Genomic DNA, 22,216 nt, shown 5'->3' with positions numbered 1-22,216 from the left:
TGTTTGATTTCCCTGCCGATGCGGTAAATTTCTTTCCACGCCGGCGTGACGTCATATCGCTCATGCTAATGGTCAATACGCAAACACAGCGCTAAGGATTTAAACACGCCGCATTTGTTGACACTGCAGAAGATTCTCGCTTTTCTATTCGCCTTCCCAAAGCTGTTGCTCTGAAGTGCCTCGGCCGTCCGGTGCAGACCAGAGAGAGTTAGCTGAAGGTCAGTCTGCGGCTCTGTGGTGTCCGTCCGTCACTGAACCCGCCAGCAGGCGGCAGTAGCGTGTCTACCCCGCCGGGAGGAGGAGGAGGAGGAGCGGAAGATGCAGCGGAGTCGCTCCGAGCTTGTTGTGCTGAGGAGACGCCGCGTTCAGTTTCCCGGCAGGTTTTATAGGGAATAAAAGGCAAGTTGAGCTTGGTGTCCGTTCGGGAAACGTGCTGCCGTAGATATACAACAATATGCGCGTCGCTGAATGTCAGAGTTCCGCTGTGGGTGTGAGTTAATTTAGCCAAGTAGCTCGTTAGCATGAGAGGCAGTTGTCGTTAACGTTAGGTAGACGGGCTAGGCTAGGCTAGGCTAGCTAGCACGGTCAGTTTTCTGGACTTTCTTCCTTGGACGGCGCTGCAAACTGTCCTCGCTGTAGCGGTTAACTTGGTCATCTTCCATAAGCTCGCAGTTTGAGAGATTTACACTGACGGTGTTTTTTTCGTGGACGTTAAACGGACGTGCTCCTGCTTTAGACGTGCTCCTAATAACGGAGTTAAATGTTTGAGGCATTTAGGATTTAACGTGAAGGGGCAGTCGTGGGCTGGAGGTTAGGGAGCCAGCCCTGTGACCGGTTTGATCCCCTTGGCTGGCTGACAGTCCGTGACTGAATTGCCCTTGAGCAAGACACCCAACCCCCAATTGCTCCCCGGGCGCCGTGGATAGGGCTGCCCACCGCTCCGGGCAAGTGTGCACACTGCCCCCTAGTGTGTGTGTTCACTAGCGTGCATTTATGGAGGGATTAAATGCAGAGGTCTAATTTCACAGCGTGCAAACGCAGAGATGAATGGTTGTTAATTCTAATTCTAAGTGCTCCCCTCAAAAAAGACTTAACGAGTCCTCTCTGTGATGAAAGGAGCGAGACGTCCGAAGAAGATAAATGAGAACTCCCCGGATTTTTCAAAATTTGTGGATAATTAAATGGTTGAGATGTGAACAAAGTTCGTTCAGAGCGGTTTGGTGTGAAACGCTCCGCTCTAGAGAAACTTGCTCAGGAGACCGAGTCAGAATTGTTCACACTGGAGGTGATGGGAACCAGACGTCTGACAAGTTTAATGTCTCTACGTTTACCTCATCCAAAGTCGTCACATAACAGTTTAGAGATGAGGCTTTTTTGTAGCGCATATCTTCTGTCGCATATAGAATAATTAGAGGACGTGTAGGTTCGCTGTTTGTTCTGGGTGTTTTTAATGTTGCTGAAAGTCTTCTAGGGAACGGATTTCTATTACATTAACCCTGTAACGCATCTACAAAACTACGAGCCGACTTTAGATGCTAAACGTGGCTGGGCTGTGTGACTACAGTCGGGGGTGTAAGAGGGGGACTGTATAAATCTGATTTTAAGTCTTATTTTATTCTGCGTCCTGGTTCCCCTCACCACTGCTGTAAAGTAATCGGAGTTGGTAAGTTTCTCTAAAACGAATCAATGAAATCACGCCACTCTGAATGACTCTGCTATGTTTATATTTCAGTGATTGAATTACACTGAAATTTTGATAAATTCCTGGTTATTGTCATTAAAAATGAAAAACAACCTCACAGGAAGGTATTACGTCAAATTATATTGCCTGATGCCTGAGACACTGTTTTTGCCAGTTTTGAGAGATTTTGGCCTAAAACATATTTTTAAAAGCCAATTCCTGATACACACGTAGGACCTTGTAATGCAACATAATCCCCATAGAAAACTTATGTTTTAAGATTTACCCCTATTTTTAAAAATTCAGAAGAAGTGTATAGGTTCACTGGTCATTTGTAGCAGCACAAACAATGACTATATAAACACCACAACCCAGATTCGTCTTACAACCACTGTCTTACACCATCTCTACCATGAACAATTTCACACTAAACCTCTCTGAATGACTTTGTTTATGTCTCAGTGATCAGCCTTGCTGAACGTTTGGGGGAAAAAGTTTAATGAAATGATCATTACAGAGGTTTAGGCAGTTTCTTTGCATTTTTTTAATTTATACAATAAAATTGAATAGATCTAAATCAGAAATGAAGCAAAATCTCGAGGATTTTGTTCTGTATTTATTATATATTCACCTTGTGGCAAGTCTTACTGTAATTTGTGGTTATTTGCTGTGTTTTTAGGTCATCATGTCGAGAGTTCCCATGGGGAAAGTATTGCTCCGAAATGTCATCAGGCACACAGATGCCCACAACAAGGTTTGTCCACGTTTCTTTTCTTTTGTGTGATCGTGTTTCTGTTACTGATAATAATAGATTTAATCTTGAAATGATGTGACTATAGTTTCAGTGTTGAAATGGTAGGAAAATAGTTTCAGTGTTGGCTATTAAATCCATAAAGATTCAGGAAGAGTCCGAGATGTGGAAGCTTCGAGACATGGAGCTCCAAACCTCGTCTGCTCAAGCTTCGAAGCACAGATGGATGACAAGCGGTCATTTGGCGAGGTACAAGCCCACCCTGTTTCTCGCCATAGCACCTGTTACTGTTAATGTCTGCTGATGTGTGATGTCCAGTTCTCACGATGACCACATGCTCCGTTTTCACAGGAGCAACATGCACTGCGACAGATACTTGGATGACTCAGAGGGATCTGCGCGAGACAGGCTCGGTGAACGGAAATGTCTGTCTGAGAAAGATGAGCGGGAGGCTCGGTACTGGACACGAAAACTCTATGAATTCGAGGCCGGTGATCCAGACAGGTGAGCGCTCATGCTTAATGTTATTATTATTAATAAAATCACAATAATTTGAAGTGTTTCACCATAATTGGCATAAATATTGTTGTTTTTCTCCCGCTCAGATGGGGTCACAGCGGATTTAAGGAGCTTTATCCAGAGGAGTTTCAGTCAGATGGGTAAAGTTCACTCATCTCAACATCGTTATGTGTGAAGCTTCCTTTTGTGTTTTGAATCTTTTATTAGGGTCCTTATGTGGACCTTAAAATGAGAAAATTGGTTTAAAAAAAAAAAAACTCCAGCAGCACTGCTGTGTCTGATCCACTCGTACCAGCACAGCACACACTAACACATCGCCACCATGCCAGTGTCACTGCAGTGCTGAGAATGATCCACCACCCAAATAGTACCTGCTCTGTGGGGGTCCTGACTGCTGAAGAACAGGGTACCTAAGTATCAGAGAAACAGATGGACTACAGTCTGTAACTGTAGAACTACAAAGACCAGCTATACAGTAAGTGGAGCTGATTAAATGGACAATGAGCATAGAAACAAGGTGGTGGTCATTGTGTTATGCCTGATTGGTGTTTATACTATAAACCAACATATTTAAGAAGTGCAGTTGAAATATTGCCACCTAGTCCTATCAGCTTCTGTCAGTGATTTTCTGTCATTTGCTGATCGAAGCGCTTTCTCGGTTTGCATCACTTTAAGATCAGTGCGTTTTTCTTTGTACTGTGCATTGACGTTTGTTGGCCAGTGTGGTTCAGTGGTGTGAAGTGCAGTATCTGAAACAGAAGCTGTGCTTACAGTCTCCTGATCTACTGCATGATCCCCAAATGGCCATACAAACCACAGTACATACACAATATACCACAATATACACACCACAATACATGTGGGTCCACCTCACGGTTTCTAAGAAGAATATTAGACATTCACGGTTAATCCTGGGTATCACGAGAGCACCGCGCTCAAGAACTTGTCTGCTACATATTTGACACCACTTTAAAACACAACATCCCAATCTATACACAGAATACTGCCAAACAGAAGAAAAGAAAGTCCAGACAAGCGCAACAACGCCATCTGCAGCCGCAGTTTTTGAAACGATGAAACAAAAAAATTACAGACAGCCCAAGTGCAGCTACAAAATAACGGATTTCTTTGTATGTGCTTTCATTACCAATTACTTATACATTATCAAGTATTTTTTAGTATGAAAGTTTAGTATGTCATTTATGTATTTAATTCACCCATTTGTGTAAATGCTCCTTCATAGTTTACACTCACTTTTGTTCATAGTATGTCGCCCAGAGCTCTTTAAATCTGGAGCTTGAATCCAGTTTCCAGTCCTGGGTTTTGCTCTTCCAGTAGGTGTCCTATTAGTTACATCAGGGTGCACATGTCTGGTCCTGGAGGGCCAGTGACCCTCACAGTTAGACGCATCCTACTCAAACACATCCACTAAGGTTGGCAGTTAACAGCGGAGTTAAATCAGTTGTGTTTAAGCAGGTAAATCACCAAACTCTGTTGGACACTGGCCATCCAGCACCAGGACTGGGCAGCCCTGATTTCCATCAGCAGTTCATTTAACTAGCAGTAGTTACCAAATTCAGGACTAGAACCTGGATTCAAGGTATAGATGTGAAGATCTCTGATGCACCCTCCCCAACAAGAAATTAATATTCTAATTTACTTAGCGAGATGTAAATATTTCAAACTTGATTTGATTGATTTTTTTTTTTTTTTTTTTTTTAATACAGAGAGACTGATGGCACTAAAAGCAGGCGAAAAAATGGCAAGGACAGCATGTCAGCTGACAGACGGAAGAACTCCAAGAAATCCTCGAAGAAGAAGAAGAAGAAAAAGAAAAAGAGGCAGAGGACCGCGGGGTCAGACTCGGAGTGCGACAGCAGCGCAACGGACAGTATCAAGAGGAAGCAAAAGAGGAAAAGTGGCAAAAGTAAACACAGTAGAAAGAAGGGACACAAAGGCAAAGCGAGAGAGGAGGACAGCAGCACGGGGGATAGCGAATCGGACAGGCATAGAGACGTCACACGCAGGAAAAGACACAGAACTGCAGACACTCAGACAGAGCCTGAAAAGAAAAAGAGGAAAAACTGGAAAGCAAATGAAGAGAAATCGGAGGAGAGCTCTGAGGACTGAACGTGTTTTTTATACGGGCTTTGATCAGAACTATTTATCTAAAAACACACACATTATTTTTAGATTTGGCAAACTGTTAGCGTGGAGTCATCGCCCTGATCTCGATACCTCACTCAACTGAAACGTATGTTTTTTTATATCATTTTAAGAATCCTGCCATGTTGTTATGAATGATTGAGTGATTGTATACATTCGAATGAAAATTTCTTATGTTTTATAACCGAGACTCGGGTATTTTTCTCTCATGTGGAAGAAATGCCAAACCCCACATCTGTCATTTGATGAAACTGAGCTGTCAGGCCTTTTAGTTTGTCAAGCATTGAGCTGAAAGTACTCATAAGGAAAAGCCCAGGAGGTGGCGCTGTTGTGCTGTTGCACATGTTCCCCATAAAATTGAGCTCTCAAGCCCTCTGTGTATCAGCAGAGCTAACACCAGAGAAAAATGGGAGAAATGGTATTAATCTCTCTTTCGTCGTGGTGGGCAGCAGCAGTTACAGTTCCTTGCGAATATACTTAAATACGTAAATACCTTAAAGGTGCACATTCCACGCCTTCAGTGGTTCAGTCACTGGTTTTCTTGTGAACTCGCATGCTTCATGCATTTCTCCAGTTGCTTTAATTGTGACCATGTTTTGTCACTCATTCCAAATTCAGAATAAGTCTGAGATCATTTTAAAGAAAATGAAACCTTTTCAGAGCACAGTATTTACGCAAGGCGTTGGAAGAATTCCGGTGCTGTCGGCAGAAAACCTCGTATCTCCATTTTTGTCGTTTTTCAGTTTTTGACATCATTTCAAAGGACCTGTTGTTCTTTACATTGTGTGTAAATTTCATGATGAACGGAGCAAAAGAAACGGCCCAAAATGACTTGGAAGGATGTCTGGTTCCATTGACATCCATTAAATATACAGTAGGTTTTTTCTTTCTCTTGTAAAGTTACAATTTTGGAGATACAAGGTTTTCTCCCGACAACAGCGACTAGCTTTTTCGTTTTATATGTCTGCTTTTTGAAAAAAGGAAAATATCGTGTAAGACCAGACGTAAACAATGTCATTCAGAGTGGTTTGATCTTAAATACCTTTAGTAGAGAAACTTACTGACTCAGATTTCTTTGTAGTGGTGCTGAAGGGAACCAAGGGGTTTTGTTGCCTACAATGTAAAATTGATTTACTCGCCAAAAGGGCTGTTAAGTCTACGTGTTCTCTGGGTTTTAATATACAGTGTTGATCATAATAAAATGGTAAATGTTTTTAAATATCTGAGCCAGTATATTTTGCCAAGTGTGTTTCACACACAAGGACTTTGTAACATCACCGTGTTACAGACTAAACAGACCAGACTGTTAACAAGTGTTTAACTAAGAGAGAAGTACTGCACGTACCTCTCCACCATGAATGGATTTTAAAAATGCGTTTTAGGCCAAAAGCTGTCCTGAAATCTTTTAGATGTGTTAAGCGCTTCAGACGTCTGGTTCCTATCGCCACCACTGTAAACGAGTTGGCAGCTTTAGACATCAACCTCAGTCCACTTTCAATGACTGTTCATATCCTAACCATTTAATAGCCTCTTTTAGGGAGAGACGTGTGCGATTTATTTCCCTCTTGTCGCCCTCTGGGTTGAACAGAATCCACCATTCACTGGAGCTTTACCCATTCGTGTGTATCTAACGTTCACAGGGTACACGTAGAGGGCACTGTGTGTACTGTAGCTTTGTGCTGTGACAACTCATTATCTGGATCACTGGCTGCCACCTTTACTTGTAAACATGGGGTGCCCACAGTAGAGAACATTGTGTCTCTATGGTAATGAACACTGGACTGCCTTAACTGCCTGGCACAGCGACGCAAAACGAGGCAGATTATCAAACACTCTGAGCTGTCAAGTTCCATAATCGAATCAAATTAAATGTAGCCAGCTTTTATTGGTGCTGATTGTCTTGTTCTGTCTTTTCAGTAAAACACACAGTCATTAGCACGTTGCTCTGTGGAACATGCTGTACGGGCAGATGGGCCTTGTTTTGGTAAGGCAAGATTCAGCCTCATCTGTTCGTGACTGTGGGGTTTTGGGTCTGTTTGAATGACCCGGTACATTCTGTGTGAATCCAGCAAAAATAAGGCAATGGGCACAGATGGCAGTTAACTGAAGCAGAATTTGTTTAAGGTGGCACTTTCCAGTCTGTGTTGGTCACTGGAACACATCTACCTTGTATGTTTTCCCTCTTCAAACACACCTTAATGACCCAACTTATTAGTTAATTAGTCAGCCCTTCCTGAATTGAACTGAGCACGCTAGAGCAGGAAAACATTAAATGTGCATGTTCCTCCAGGAGCATTACGGTGCAACAGGGAACAAAAGTACAAAGCGCAAACGTGCAGATATAGTGTGCAAACAAAAAATTAAACTAGAAACAATACAGTAAATGCAATAAACAGACATTAGACACAGTAAACAGGACAGTGCAGCTCCGACACAGCACTCATTCTGGACATGAGGTCGTGAGAATAAGGTGTGGAGATATTTAACATGCTGTGATATGAGAGTCACGCAGTCAGATGACAGACGTAAACACAGCAGTTACTGAGGTAGAAAGACCAGAGTAAACAGTGTAAACACAGTGTAGCAGCAATGATCCAGGTAGTGCAAGTAGAGCATCAAAAGAGGTGTGTGTGTGTGTGTGTGTGTGTGTGAGGGGGGGGCTTTCAGATCTTTTTAAAATCCTGATCGCTTGAGGAGCAAAGCTGTTGCAGAGTCAGGCAGTGATGGCACGGATGCTCCGGTACCTTCTGCCAGATTGCATCAGTGAAAAAAAGTCAGTGTGAGGGGTCGTCCACAATGCTGGTGGCATGTCCATGATGGAGGGGAGAGAGACCCCATTGATCTTCTCAGCTGTCCTCACTATACGCTGTTCAGTCTTGCGGTCGGAGGCAATGCAATTCCCAAACCAGAAGACGATGCAGCTGCTCAGGATGCTCTCCACAGTCCCCCTGTAGAACATGGTGAGAATGGGAGGTTGGAGATGAGTCTTCTTCAGTCTCCGCAGGAAGTAGATATGCTGCTGGGCTCTCTTGGCTATGGAGTTGGTGTTGAGGGACTAGGTGAGGTTCTCCGCAGTGTGGACACACCGAGGAACTTTCCACAGCAGAGCCAGTGATATTCAGTGAGAGGTGGTCACCTCGCACTCTTTGGAAGTCAACAGCCATCTCCTTAGTTTTGTCCACATTCAGAGGCAGGTTGTTGGTTCTGCACCAGTCTGTTAGCCGCTGCACCTCCTCTCTGTACGCTGACTCATCATTCTTGCTGATCAGACCCACCACAGTCGTGTCATCAGCAAACCTGATGATGTCGTTTGAGCTGTAGTTTGCAGTGTAGTCATGAGTCAGTAGAGTAAACAGCAGCAGACTAAGCACACAGCCCTGAGGGTGAGCTCAGTATGATGGTGCTGGAGATGTTATGACCTATCCTGACTAACTGAGGAAATCCAGGACCCTGTGTTAAGTTCAATCAGGTGTTTCTCTCTGATGTGCATTGTGAACCACTGATTTATGGCTTTATTTGGATGTACTGTGTTAAAAACCTTATTAAACAGGACATGCAGTTAGAGTTTCCATTCATACATTTAGCAATTTTTAAGATAATTTCCAAAAGTCGGTGAATGAAAATGAGAAATAATCCATCAGCTACTGTTTTGTACATGTTCCTGAAGATGGCGTCACATGCTTGTGCCATATAGCACAAGACGAGTCTCACTCTGTGTATGGAGGGATTTGAACCTGCATTACTCCTGCTGAAGCCCTAAGAGTTTAGTTTAGCAATGGTGGGCGGAGCAAGCGAAGTGGGCATTGGTCAATTAATGAGGGCTGAAGTTGCTGCCCCACTTCACCAAGCCCACCAAGCCCCTGTGAGCAATGCTGCAGCAAACAGTTCTTGAGGGATGTAGTGCCAAACACATGACCTTTGTTTCCGATATACCAACAGTTATTTGAAAAATTTGTTTCAAGCACGATTTTTTCGCATTTGTCCTTTATCGATAAGTCAAATTCCAACTCTACACACAAAAACTTTCAAATATTTAGCCATTTTTCCAAATTTCTGACTTCCGTCCATCCATTTTCTAAGCTGCTTCTCCCTCATGGTTGCGGGGGGGCTGCTGGAGCCCATCCCAGCAGGCATCAGGCAGAAGGCAAGATACATCCTGGACAGGTCACCAGTCCATCGCAGGGCAGACAAACAGACATAGACGGTCACTCACACACAGGGGTAATTTAGCACGTCCAACTGGCCTGACTGCATGTCTTTGGACTGTGGGAGGAAACCAGAAAACCCAGAGGAAACCCACACAGACACGGAGAACATGCAGACTCCATACAGAGAGGACCCTGGTCGCCCAGCTGGGGAATCGAACCCAGGCCCTCCTCACTGTGAGGTGACAGCGCTACCCACCACACCACCGTGCCACCCAAATTTCTGACTTTTCCATCCAAATTTTTTATGCATTTTCCCCCCAGAATTTACATAAAAACGTGGATGGAAAGCATCAGAAGCTATTTGACTGCCCCCTTGTGGAGAGCTGTCATCCTGCTAAAAGTGGGTAGGTCAGTCAGTCAGACAGGTAATTGGTTTATTGGTTGGTTGTACAGTCAAGTAATTAATTACCTAGCCACTCAGTTATTTAGTTAGTGGGTTAGTCGGTTAGTTAAATAGTTAGCCAGTCAGTTAGTTAGAAGCCAGGTCTACGAGGTGCTTGACATCTGAACATAAAGGTGCCAAAAGGTTTCGTAGAGTGATGCCATGGAAGAACCCCTTTTTTCCCCTATAAACATTTTTTGTAAACAGGGTGTCTGATTGTGAGGGACCTTTTTAAGTGTAAAGACCCTCTGTATAACGCAGGGTTCCTCAAAACTGGTCCTAGAGGGTTTTCCCTACCCAAACAGGCCTGATTTAACTCATCTCCTAGATGCCAGGTTTAGTGAGTGTGTTTGAGAAGGGAAATCACCAAATAGTGCAAATGGCTCTCCATGACGAGATTTGAGGAAACATGGCATAATGTAATGGTTGTCGGTGAGTAAACATGTGATGTATCACGTTTTTTGTTTTTTAAAGAACCGCCCACTGAAAGGTTCTTTAGAGAACCAAAGTGGTTTTATGGCATCGCTTCAAAACTTTTTCTTGCCCGTCGGTTTTAAGAGTGTAGGTCTACATTCATGAAGGCTGTTCCACATTAGAAACGAACGGTATCCAGCCTAATTGCACCCAGAGCATCTTGCAGACTATTAATTACATCTGAGATGTTGTAACTGAATTATGCATGATGAGGAATGAGGCTGAGCAGGAGAGTCTTCAGATTTTCGTCCTTCTTCCTTCCAGTGCCTGAGCCTTATCCAGACTTGTTCTGGTGCAGAGCTTGCAGAGGGTCAGTTGTTAGAGGGTGTTTGGACATCATATGCTGAGTAATAAGATGGTTTGCCACCTAGAGGAAGCATTAATCATCCTAGCAGCAGGTCATGAAGCGTGACACTTCTTAGCAGTTCCCTTCATCGTACACTGGTGGACTGTGACTCGGTCAGCCTTTGTCTTTATTAAGGACGGTCTGTTAGCAATATAGTAATCAGGCACTTGTTTTGCCTTTTAATTGAGTATATTGAGATTTTCAAGAATGCAAAACAATAAAAAACCATGCAAGGCCTTTTGAAAGACTCCAGAACATATTAGTGGAAGATCCTAGTGGGAGATACACGAAATAAAAAAGAGTTGTGCAGTCTGCTAATTGACCACTGTCAGTTTATCGTGAAGGTACATTTTGATGAATTATTATCATTATTAATATGATTATTTTAATAAAATTAATTGACAGCCCTAGTTTTATTTATATTGGTTACCTTGGTAGTGGATTAGATCATTTGTTTATAACTTGTGCACCTAGAACAGACCTTTCTTATGAGAGAGATAGTAATGTGCAAGGTAACTTGATTGGTCTCAAATAAGTACTACCCACAGCACTGGGCGGTAATCTTTCAATAACTCTTCAGAATGGGTTTTGGTCCAGCCGCAGAGCAGAGACCTCACTAAGACTCAGACAAACATCGTTTCTTGCTTATTTTATCTTTTGCAATGCCTGATCACAGATCACCGGAATAGAATCCTCAGTTTCTGTTATGGGCAGGTCTGTGTGTGAAGAGTCTCTCAAGGCTGAAGCAGTGCACTCGCCTATTCACCTCAAATAGGCCGGATCACTTTTTGTCTATTAACCACCAAAGTGATGCCTGGGGGGTCCATCTCGCAGAACAGGGTTTATTATTTACCAGCTGATTTTGAATTGAATTTGATCCAACCCTGACTGTGAGTCGCATTTACAGGGAAGCATGCCCATGACCAGGTTCAGCTCTGGTCTTTTGTCTCGTCTTGGTCTTGGTGGTTTGAAGCAGAATTTTTTGGGGGCCCCCATCTTGCTACCTGATGTACTGTAAAAGCAGAGACTAACTAATGTCACTGACTACCTCAAGCTGTCTACATATATACTTTTATAACTGGCTGATTGTGTATTATGATGATGTGCAAATCAAACCCTATAAATCATTAAAAATAGTACAAAGACAACACATCAAATGACACTGCATTAAAAACAAGCGTGATTGGTGGTGGAAATGTACCATGCAAAGTGGAAACCATATATACAGGATCCAGAAACACTGCCACCTTCTTTGGGCCTGAGCTTATTTAGGATGGACTGAGGTGAAGAGGAAAAGTGTCCTGTGGTCTGACAAATCACACAGACAATTTCTAAACCGCTTATCCTTCTGTGTTGTGGGGGGAGCTGGAGCCTATCCCAGAGGTCATTCAGTGAAAGGTAGGAAGGCACACATACATTCACACCCAGGGGCAATTTAGCATGTCCTATTGGCCTGTTGGAGGAAACCGGAGTCACAGGATAAAACCCAGGATAAAACCCCAGGCCCTTCCTGATGTGAGGCGACTCATGGAATTCTTTCTGAAAATCATGGACACCATGTCCTCTGGGCTAAAAAGAAGAGAGGGAAAATCTGACTTGTAATTAGTGCACAGCTCACAAGCCAGGATCTGTGATGGTATGGGGTGCATTAGCGCACATGGCCTGGGTGACTTGCACATCTGGGAAGGCACCATTAATTCTGAATGATACATACAGATTTTGGAGCAGCATATGCTGCCATCCAGACCACATCTCACATCTTCACAGCAAGATGGCTCCATACTAAAAGGTGCTAAACTGGCCTGCTTGCAGTCCAGACCTGTCACCCACTGAAAACATTTGGTTCATTATGAAATAAGAAAAAAATAGGAAAAAGTAGAAACTGATGGGCTAAAATCCAATATTAGGGTAGAATGGGGAAACATTTTACTTTCAAAACTACAGCGCTTGGTCCCCTCCGTTCCCAAGCGCTTACAAAGGGTTGTTAAGAGAAGAGGTGATGAAACACAGTGGTAAACATGCCCCCGTCCCAACTTTTTTGAAACGTGTTTATGGCAGCAGGGGCGTGGTCAAAAGCTGTCTGCAGTCAAGAGGCTGGGCCAGAGTGTGGATACGGCTTATTTCCCTTTTCCCTACTAATATGAGCTTCTTTCCCCAGTAGAGAGAGGGAGAGACCTGGGAGACAGGAACATGTGGGCAGGGACACAAGCTAAACTTGGAACTCCAGAGACAGAAACAACTTTGAAGCCTGGAGTAGTAAAGAACTTTCCACTCACAGCCTAGCGTTCTTTTGTTTGTTTTGTTATAATTATAACAATCTATAATTATAACAATATATAATTGGGACAAAGAATAAAAGCGCTCTGCCTGCTGACGCCACTGCGTCAGTATTTCTTCTTCCATATATTGTTTTGGATTCTCAGTTTCAACATTTGAAATGTTGTCTTTGTACTATTCTCTAGTTTCAATTAAACGTAGGGTTGAAATCATTCGCACATTGTCATGATTGGCCCCTCCCAGTCCTGTCCATGTGTTCGTGTTTTGGTTTAGTCCATGTGCGTTTGTTTTGGTATCTGTAGTCCTGCCCCTTGTTTTGTAACTCTGCCCCTGATTGTTTTCGCCTGACCCTCGTTATCCCTGTGTATCTAAGCCCTGTGTTTGCCTCTTGTGTTTGACGGTCTTTGTTCGATGTATCGTTCTGTTTGTTGGCTTTGTTTGAATCGCTGTCTTGTTGATTGTATTCTGTTCTGTCATGTCTGAACCCTGTTTTCTCCGTGTTGGCTCTTTGACCCTGGACTGTCTTGACTATGACCCTGGATTTGCCCTTAATAAATCTCGCTTTTCTCAGCGTATGCGTCGACCTCATCGCTCCTCGTTACACACAACTTTTTTTTGGCTGTACTTTTACTTGACTTTCACTATTTATTGCTGTCCAACTACAAGCCAATACAAATGACGTGCCATTAACACCACAAAAAACAAAATCTACCTTAAAAAAATGTATCTTTAAAAACTTTTCCTTCTCCACCTTTTTTTGGCTCCAGATGCTTTTTAACCAGTTTCCTTTTCCCTTCACTCGAGCATCTTAGACAACATAATGATACAGTAATAACCCCGATGTTGTTAGGGGGCCTCCACGGGCCCCTACGCAGCTGCTTATGTTGCTTATTAGGTGCAGCCTGCACTAGCCATGGCAACTTATACTGCACATCTAACCTGTTTCAGGAAAACTTTTCAGATTTCAGACCATAGACAATTCTTGGACCAATCAGGGCGAGTTGAGGTGGACCCCTTCGGTCACTTTTTTGGTGTCAGTCATATGGACTATTGTTTTTTAGCAGAGGAAACAAAGCTATTATTACTCCAGTAAACACCAATACGATAGCAGTAGCAACAACATTGCTTTTTCACTCTTATAAGTGCTTTATTTCTACATATTTATGTGGATTTCTTTTTCCCTCTTGCCTTTCTATCACTCTTCATGTTTTTTATGTGCACATGCTCAAGGACTGACTGTAGCTTAAGTATCTGAACCTGGAATAACAGGAAGTTGTTAACTGTCTTCTAAAGTGGATTGTCCAGAGTCATTGTACTGCTTTGTGGTCTGAGGCTCCCCAAGGCCGTTTGCAGTCTGAGACCCCTGGGCACTGGCCCCATTGACCCAGTCAGTAATCCATCCCTGAATGTAGGACAATGAACAGACTATAAAAAGTGTGCAGAGAAGGTATTTCTCAAGGGATCTGAATCACCAGCTGTTCAAGATGAAGAAATGATTAAATATCAACAGTAAAGAAAAGTAGCTTTTAATAACTCTGCAGCAAAGCATCTTTGAATAAGATGTGTTTTGGCGTTGCGTCCAAAAGAAGAAAAAAAAAACAGAAAGGAAAGCTTCAGTTTCTGTCTATTGTTAGAAATGAGACTAAGCAGTCATTACATTCAGGCTTTTGTAACAGCACGACATTGACCTTTGCCTCAGACATGACACTGTTAGGCTGTTTCATAACGGGTAATGGGGGGGCTGGGGGGAGGGGGGGGGGTTGCATAAGAAAACACACTCCTTGTGTTCTAATCAAAGTTATCCAGGACACAGTCTCAACAACAACAAAAAAAACACCCATCAGCACCCTGCACCTCTGTCATCTCCATTATACTCAGAAGGCATAGTGTGACGACAATACCTTTCCCTGCAAGAAGAGGTGCGTGATCCAGGAGGGGAAAAAAGAGCTTTCAGTGCTTTCAAGAGGATTTGAATCGTCACCCCCTTTGCCCCCCTCCCGCTTTCTACTTTTTTTTCAGACACCTCCGTCTGCCCAGTCTTATGGGATGTCGTGTTGACGTCAGTGAGTGCCAGCTCAGTCCCTGCTGCTGCTGCTGCTGCTGCCTCTAAATGGTGCCAGCAGTGAATTAGGTGTGTCTCAAATCCACCCCTTGTTTTGTAGGTACAAACTAGCTGGTGATTCAGCCATTTCCTAGGGTAGGGCATGAACTGATTACGTCCCATAGTACACCTTAAAATGTAGTGGATGAAGATGAGACGCAGCTGATCCAGTGTCTCCCGTAAGTTACCTCTAGTCAAACAAAACATTTACTCAGCTCATGCTTAACTTGCCATGTTAAGCACCATTTACTATTATCATTTAAAAGACAAAATTCTTATTTTCCTGTAGTCCTATAAATATTTTTCGAGTTTTGATTACATCCAGCGGGCAGAGGAAGACGATATTGGCTCAGCTAGCTGAGATCCTCCCTGATACTGTTTCACTTGAAAATAAGTCACGGTGCAGAAGGAAAACGGATTCAGATTTTACATTCATGTCGACTTTAACATCCAAATTGTGTTGGTTTTAGATGCTGTTATGTCATTTTCCACGCATTTGGCAGAGAGTTGCCGGAGCGTCCGTGCCATCACTGCCAGACTCTGCAACAGCTTTATTCCTCAAGCAATCAGGTTTTTAAACTCATAAGGACTGAGCTAACCCAACCCCCCCCCCCCCCCCCCCCCCACCCCCCCGCCAAGTCTTTTGATGCTCTACTGGCACTATCTGGATCATTGCTGCTACACTGTGTTTTCACTGTTTTACTCTGGTCTTTCTACCTCAGTAACTGCTGTGTTTACATCTGTCATCTGACTGCGTGACTCACAGATCACAGCATGTTAAATATCTCTGCACCTTATTCTCACGACCTCATGTCCAGAATGAGTGCTGTGTCCAGAGTGCTGCACTGTCCTGTCTGTTTACTGTGTCTAACGTCTGTTTCATTTATCGTATTTATTGTTTACAGTTCAATTTTTTGTTTGCACACTATGTCTGCACGTTCACGCTTTGTGCTTCCTTTTTGTTCCTTGTTGCTCCGTGATGCTCCTGGAGGAACGTAATTTCGCTCCACTGTGTACTTGTACACATCAAGAGTTTTCTGGATTTTCAGTTACAGCCAGTCAATTTTGTGATTTTTTTTTTTTTTTTTACCGTATCAGTTCTTGTGTGTTCTCTTCCTCTATTAGACACAATTCACATCATCTCCACCAAGTTCAACTCCACTACTGAAGAGCACAAATACCTCAAAATGGTTAAAATAGCCAAATGTGTTCTTGGTCTAACTCAAGCTGAAGATGCATGAGATGGGGGACTTGTCAGTGAGAATGCAATGAAATCTTAATATATTACATCAGTGCAGTATTGGACAGAGCTGATACCAGCTACATGCAAAATAGGTGATTGTCTTGGGTCTCTTCATTACTGGGGCCTCCACATCATTGCTCTAAAACGGGTTGTCCCTGGTCATAAAACCAATCACTGGTTCACTGGTCACTGGTTCATGGGAACGAACTTCTTTTTGTACACAGGGCTGGTCTATGCCTGAGACAAAGGTAGGCAGCAGCATGCCCCCATGAGCCAAGGGCCCTACAAAAATAAACTGTCCTGTGTGAGCTGATTAAGGTCCCGCCCCACTCCCTCTCTGACCAGAGTGCAAATGTTACTAATAAGCAAGCTTGAACAAATGCATGTGATGCAGGTACACCAGTCATATTACTTGACATTTCTCTGGACTGTTTTGCATTAGATGCCCCAACTATGGGTGCTATGAAAGCATGGTCATTCTAATGTCTAATAATTGCGTTAGAAATGTCAACTGCAGCTTATGCGATTAACTGGATATAAGCAGTGAGAAAACTTCGATGAGAGTAAATCATAGAAGCTATTGATGGGGATTTTAACCACTTTTGCTATTTTGCACGTCCAGGTAGGACTCTATAGTTATTAATAAAAAAGGGCACACAGTGTCTCACTTGCAAAATATTCAGATAAGATGCTTTTACCAGTTTGATCTTGCCAGAGGCCTCCTACAGTCTAGAGCTGGCCGTGATGGTGGAGGAGTCATGTATTCTTCTTTAGAACTTCATGGTGCACCTTTATGAAAATGGGCAATATAAATGATCAAATATTTGCTAAGCTGGAACAAACAATACTTCATTTAAAAGTTTGTTTCAAGTTGGGATGAGGCTTTATTTGACCCACAATAACATCTCAAACTTTCCTAGATGCATCCTGTGTTTTCATATTCTTGCAAGTTCAGTCTTGCAAGGTACGTTGGCAAGAGCTTTCTTCCCAGAAAAAAGTCTGTTCTTTGTGTTCTTGGCATTGAGAAACAGCGCTAGTCTGCTTTATGGCCCAGTAAGGTAGCTCTCTTTTGTTCCATAGATAATAATTCAAGTATAGAACTAGGGGTCGATTTAAGACACGACCATTGATTGGGAAGGCCGGGGTGAGGACTGGGGCTAATTGGGCTGCTGCAACAGCTGCTCAGTTACCGGCTTTGCATCGTCTCGTGTCACAAGCAAACAGAGTGGCCCATTTTCAGAAGCTGTATAAACACAAGGAGGCCAATGCATCATCTGACCGCTGACTGAGGAGGTCCTTAAGCACTCCTCTTCATGCATCTGTGATCTGGGTTACGGGCATTTTCCCCACACTTGGGAGACCAAACATAGACTGGAAGTATGGGCTTGTTTATAGACTGTTAAGGGTGGCTGCTTCAGGATGTTGGATAATGTACTATTCTGTATGCATTCACAGTGGTGACTCACAGTTTCTCACATTGCTGTTAATAGGGAGGTTAACTCCTTTTTCCACAAGACATTTTATATGTTTACTTGCTCGGTCAATCATATATATTTGAGTGGATGAATATTTTTGTGCTCATGTGTTTATGAATCTTTGGCTTTTTGTATAATAGATTAGGTCAAACCGCAGCCTTAAAAGGCCCATATTCCACATATTTCTTTTATTTTATATGTACTATTTATAGGCGGTCCACTTATAATTCAGTTTTATATGACCATTTTCTAACCTTCCTTTGTTCCTTTGAATCAAACAGGCTGTTTTTGTGGCTTTTCATTTACATCTAATATATAAATCTTCCCTGATTGGCTGTCTTGTATTGTAACTTGCTCAAAATTAGCCCAGCCTGAAACACTCCTATATAAAATTTATACTGTCAGCTAAGAACAGAACTGGTAAATGTAGCCTGGCCTGTTGAATCTTGATTTCTACACACAGGCACACAGACGGTAGGGTCAGAATTTGGAGCCGACAGCATGAATCCATCAACCCAGCCTATCTTGTGGCAACAGTCCAGGCTGGTGGAGGTGGTGTAATGGTGTTGGGCAATTATTACCAATCAATTATCACTTGAATGAAACAGCATATTTGAGTATTGTCGCTGGTCATATGCAACCCTTACTCATCTTCTAATGGCTGCTTCTGACATGATAACGCGCCATGTCAGAAAGCAAAATTCATCTCAAACTGGTCTCATGAACATGAGTTTAGTGTTCTTCAGTGGCTTTCCTGGTCACCAGTTCTCAGCACATTCAGTTATCTTACATTATCAATTTACAGATGATTACAGGTCTGGATAACGAGCGGTATGTTCTTTGTGGTGAGACACCTGAAACAGGCAGGACGAGTCAAGACTGCTTATGAGCAGGTCATTTACACATGATCTCTAAGCTTTGGCCTCTAAATGACAGTGGATGCTGTAGGTAGGTCACTCATTACGTTTGGCAGTCATTCATTTACATTTTTACTATGAGACAGCAATTCAGGCCTTTGAATCTCTGTAAAATCTACATGTTCAACGTTGATTATTTCAGTCTTCTGTTTAATCATCATTGACTGTACTGAGAATTCACAAGCAGTCAGATCACAAAACAGCCTGTCAGCATTTACCCTGGGCTTCTTAGTTGTACACAACTGGTTGACTTCCATTTCCACGGTTTGTCATGACATAAGTACGAGGAGTGGCGGCCACTGTCAGTCTGACCTCTGTGGAAAGGAAAAACTATTTCTGTGCCTGTGACCACCCTGTGACTTCCCACTGCACTGCCCTGTACATGATATTACGGAATAATATTATTTTATTATATTGTGAGATCATGCTATGACATTACATATTAAAGCAAAATGTGTTTAATTATTTCGACGTTACTTAATACAGAAAGTCCCAATTTAGCTTCCTGCACTGCACTTAGGTCCTGTCTGGAGATGCTCCACGTAATCACTAGGTCATGTAAACTGGTCATTATTCTGCATCCTGGGCCTATCCTTACAAAAATGACTACCTGTAAGTCACTAGTGGCTGCTGATGTTTTTGTTGTTGCAAAATGCTGAGAACACAGTGAACCAGGAGACCCTGCTATGCAGCAGGAACTATTTTTCACTCAATTATGAGCTGGCTGAAGAACAGCTGTACTCTACCTGCTACACAAGTATGTTACTCTTTAAAAGCATTAACAGGAGGTTTACAAGGATCCATTCAGCCGCTGAACTCTTATATAAAGAATAAATCTCCCTTGACCGTTACTAATGGGCATCCGTGCTGAGGAAACTACATTGCAAAATTGGAGAAAATTGCTCCTTAGGGCTCTCATATATTTTTAGTGCCAATGTACTTAAAAAAAAAGCAACAAAGAGACTCATTTGGAGAACAAATGTTCTCATTATGATTAAAAGGCACACACAGAAGCAGAAGTAGGCCTCAGACATTATGGAGTAATCTGCATACACTGCTGGAACACTGAGGAACATCTGCACATCTGTAATGTTACACAGTGGCTGCAGGGATACTGGTGCAGGTTCCTAAATGGTTCTTGGCTTGGACATATGAAGTTCTTGGAAAAACCTTTTAAATGATCCAGAACCTTTACATTATTTGAACTTCAAAACGGTTCTTTGCGCTCAAATGTACCCATTTTTAAAAGAATTGTCAGTTGAAAGGTTCTTTAGGGAAACAAAAGTGATTCTTCTGTTGCATCATCTCCAAAGAACTGTTTTGGTACATTGTATTTATTTCCCCCTTTAAAGTCCACTTATGACCTTTCTGTGGCTTTTTGTACCAAAGACAGCCATAATTCATTTTCACTTGACCGTTTTCCAACCTCTCTTTATCACTTACACTCTTAAACAAGGTGCCACAAATGGTTCATTGATACATTTTTGCCATAGAATAACGGTTTTGTTTGGTTCCCTGAATAACTATGTTTAAAAAAGAGATTTGTAAGTGTGAAGAATCAAGGTTTAAAGATCCTTATATATATATATATATATATATATATATATATATATATATGTCACGATTGGCCCCTCCCAGTCTTCCCAGTCTTGTCCATGTGTTTGTGTTGCGTTTTGGTGTAGCCCAAGTGTTCGTTTTGTTTTTTTAGTCCAGCCCCCTTGTTTCATAACTCCACCCCTGATTGTTTCCACCTGTGTTCCCGCCTGTTCCTCATGTATTTAAAGCCTGTGTTTTCCCCTGTTTGGTCGCTGGTCTTTGTATTAGTCTTTGTACTGTTGTTTGTACTGTTCTGCTTGTTTGGTTCTGGTGTCTGTCATGTCTGTCCCCCGATCAATCCGTGTTGGCTCTGTGACCCTGGACTGTTTAGACTATGACCCTGGATTTGCCCATAATAAAAGTCACTTATCTCCGTATATGCGTCCACCACCTCGCTCCCCTTTACAGTATACCATCTGCTGAATGGTTCTCAAGGGAACCAAAAGTGACTCTTTAAGGCATCGTGCAAAGAACCCTTTTTGCCATCTCTATTTTTAAGAGTGCAGAATTAATCAGGCTGCCATTCAACAGTCAAAGTTGCTAACATGGCTGTCTGTCTGTGCAGCCTTTCCTCCATCTCTAACCTTTTGTGACTTAGGATATATTTTGCACTCTCTTGGGCCAAATCGGTTGTACGGCTGATTAGTCATCAACATCAGCCACAGTGCTTCCTCTCTTTCATGGCCATGCTGAACAGCACAGGATGGGAAGTAGACTGCGAACCCTAAGCCCCTTCAACCAGAGCAGTTCCTCTGAGTGCTGCTTCTTTCCGATCAGCAGAGGAAGACGAGAGCAGATGAAAGAGCTTAGCTGGGTGTTATATAAACAGGAGGGAGCGGCGGCGGCCTCGACACACCTGGGGCTTGGAGAGGGCGAGCGTAAAGGACTCCTGTGCTAACATTAATAAGCTCCAGGCGGAAAGTATGAGGGAGGCATGTGAAGAGAAGTGTACAGTTCACTGGCGGCAGGGCCAGATCAGAGGCAGTGTGTAGGGAGAGAGGAATGCTTGACGTCATCCGCAGTGGCCTCCAGCTCCTTGATTATTAACAGCTGACAACCCCCCTCCTCCTCTGCTCAGCATGTGCCCTTCTAGTCTCCTTACAAACCCTCACTTAATGAAACACATTTTCTGGAGAAGTCAAGATGTCCTAGTAACGTACAGTCGTGTGCAAAAGATTGAACACCCCTGGTCAAGGGGAACAAACTCAAATATGATAATGTTCTGCACATTGTAGTGTATAAAATATAAAATATGACAACATTTGCACAGTTCACATTTTTGCTGCATCCCCCACGCCCCCCCCCCCCCCAGTTCTGCAAATACAGAGCAATTGTGCATTGAAATGTAGAGTTATTGTAGGATAATGCCATTTCACAAGAGGGGCCCAAGGTTTGCTCATGGCTGTATAATCTGAGTGATTAGGGAGGTGTTTAGATTATGTTGATTGAGATTATAATCCATGCTACAGTAGTATAATGAATCACACCTTTACTCAGTGCCGCAATGTAAACCTACCTTGTTTTTAAACCCATATTCCATTGTATCAGGTCCATTTTCCACATATGTGTACTTTGCAGTCCTGCAATTACAGACTGTCCATCATTTGTACTCAGGACCAATACATACAAAGTGCTGATATATTTGGGAAAATGATCTAACTGCAATTTTTCTGACCAATATTATGACTGTGATTTAAATTGTGATTATTTTCTGTAACATTGTCTGGCCTAAAGCCTGAATGCTGATTGCAGTGCGCCAGACTGCCAGTCAGTTGTGGTTGCCTTGTCATGCTCACAGCACATGCATGCTTGCTTGCTTTTGATTGGTCTGACTCATCTGCAGGCACAAGCTCTGCGTTATTTGGTTGACATTCTTTATATATGACTTAAGACAGCACTGTGGACAGTGTGGTATATAATCAAATGTGCACCCATACATTCCGGTTGTGCACTGATGGCCAGTGAGTTTAGGCTTTGCTCAGACAGGGACCTCAAATCTGCTTGTTCCAACGTGAGCAGGATAAGTTGTCTGCAGTGTGAACTGTGAAAATATAAGTAGTTATAGCTGTACTATAACTAG

At 42.8% G+C, this 22,216-nt stretch overlaps 1 protein-coding gene across 2 annotated transcripts; it reads left to right on the top strand.

The window, feature by feature from the left end:
• The first annotated feature begins 224 nt into the window (after nt 1-224).
• On the top strand, nt 225-6,336 carry nkapd1 (NKAP domain containing 1). Of its 2 annotated transcripts, none has more exons than XM_017713047.2 (6): nt 225-399; nt 2,361-2,435; nt 2,578-2,681; nt 2,784-2,936; nt 3,038-3,091; nt 4,679-6,336. In XM_017713047.2, the coding sequence occupies exons 2-6, from the start codon at nt 2,367-2,369 to the stop codon at nt 5,079-5,081; spliced, it is 783 nt and encodes a 260-aa protein (XP_017568536.1). In that variant the 5' UTR covers nt 225-399; nt 2,361-2,366; the 3' UTR covers nt 5,082-6,336. The 2 variants fall into 2 exon arrangements, with proteins under 2 accessions (XP_017568536.1, XP_017568537.1); XM_017713048.2 differs by lacking the exon at nt 225-399 and adding an exon at nt 1,360-1,663.
• Nucleotides 6,337-22,216: the final 15,880 nt, after the last annotated feature.

Source organism: Pygocentrus nattereri, chromosome 17, assembly GCF_015220715.1.
Source record: "Pygocentrus nattereri isolate fPygNat1 chromosome 17, fPygNat1.pri, whole genome shotgun sequence".
In the NCBI taxonomy this organism is placed as follows: domain Eukaryota; kingdom Metazoa; phylum Chordata; class Actinopteri; order Characiformes; family Serrasalmidae; genus Pygocentrus; species Pygocentrus nattereri.
Note: the sequence above shows the minus strand (reverse complement) of the source record. Positions and strands in the feature narration are given on the sequence as shown.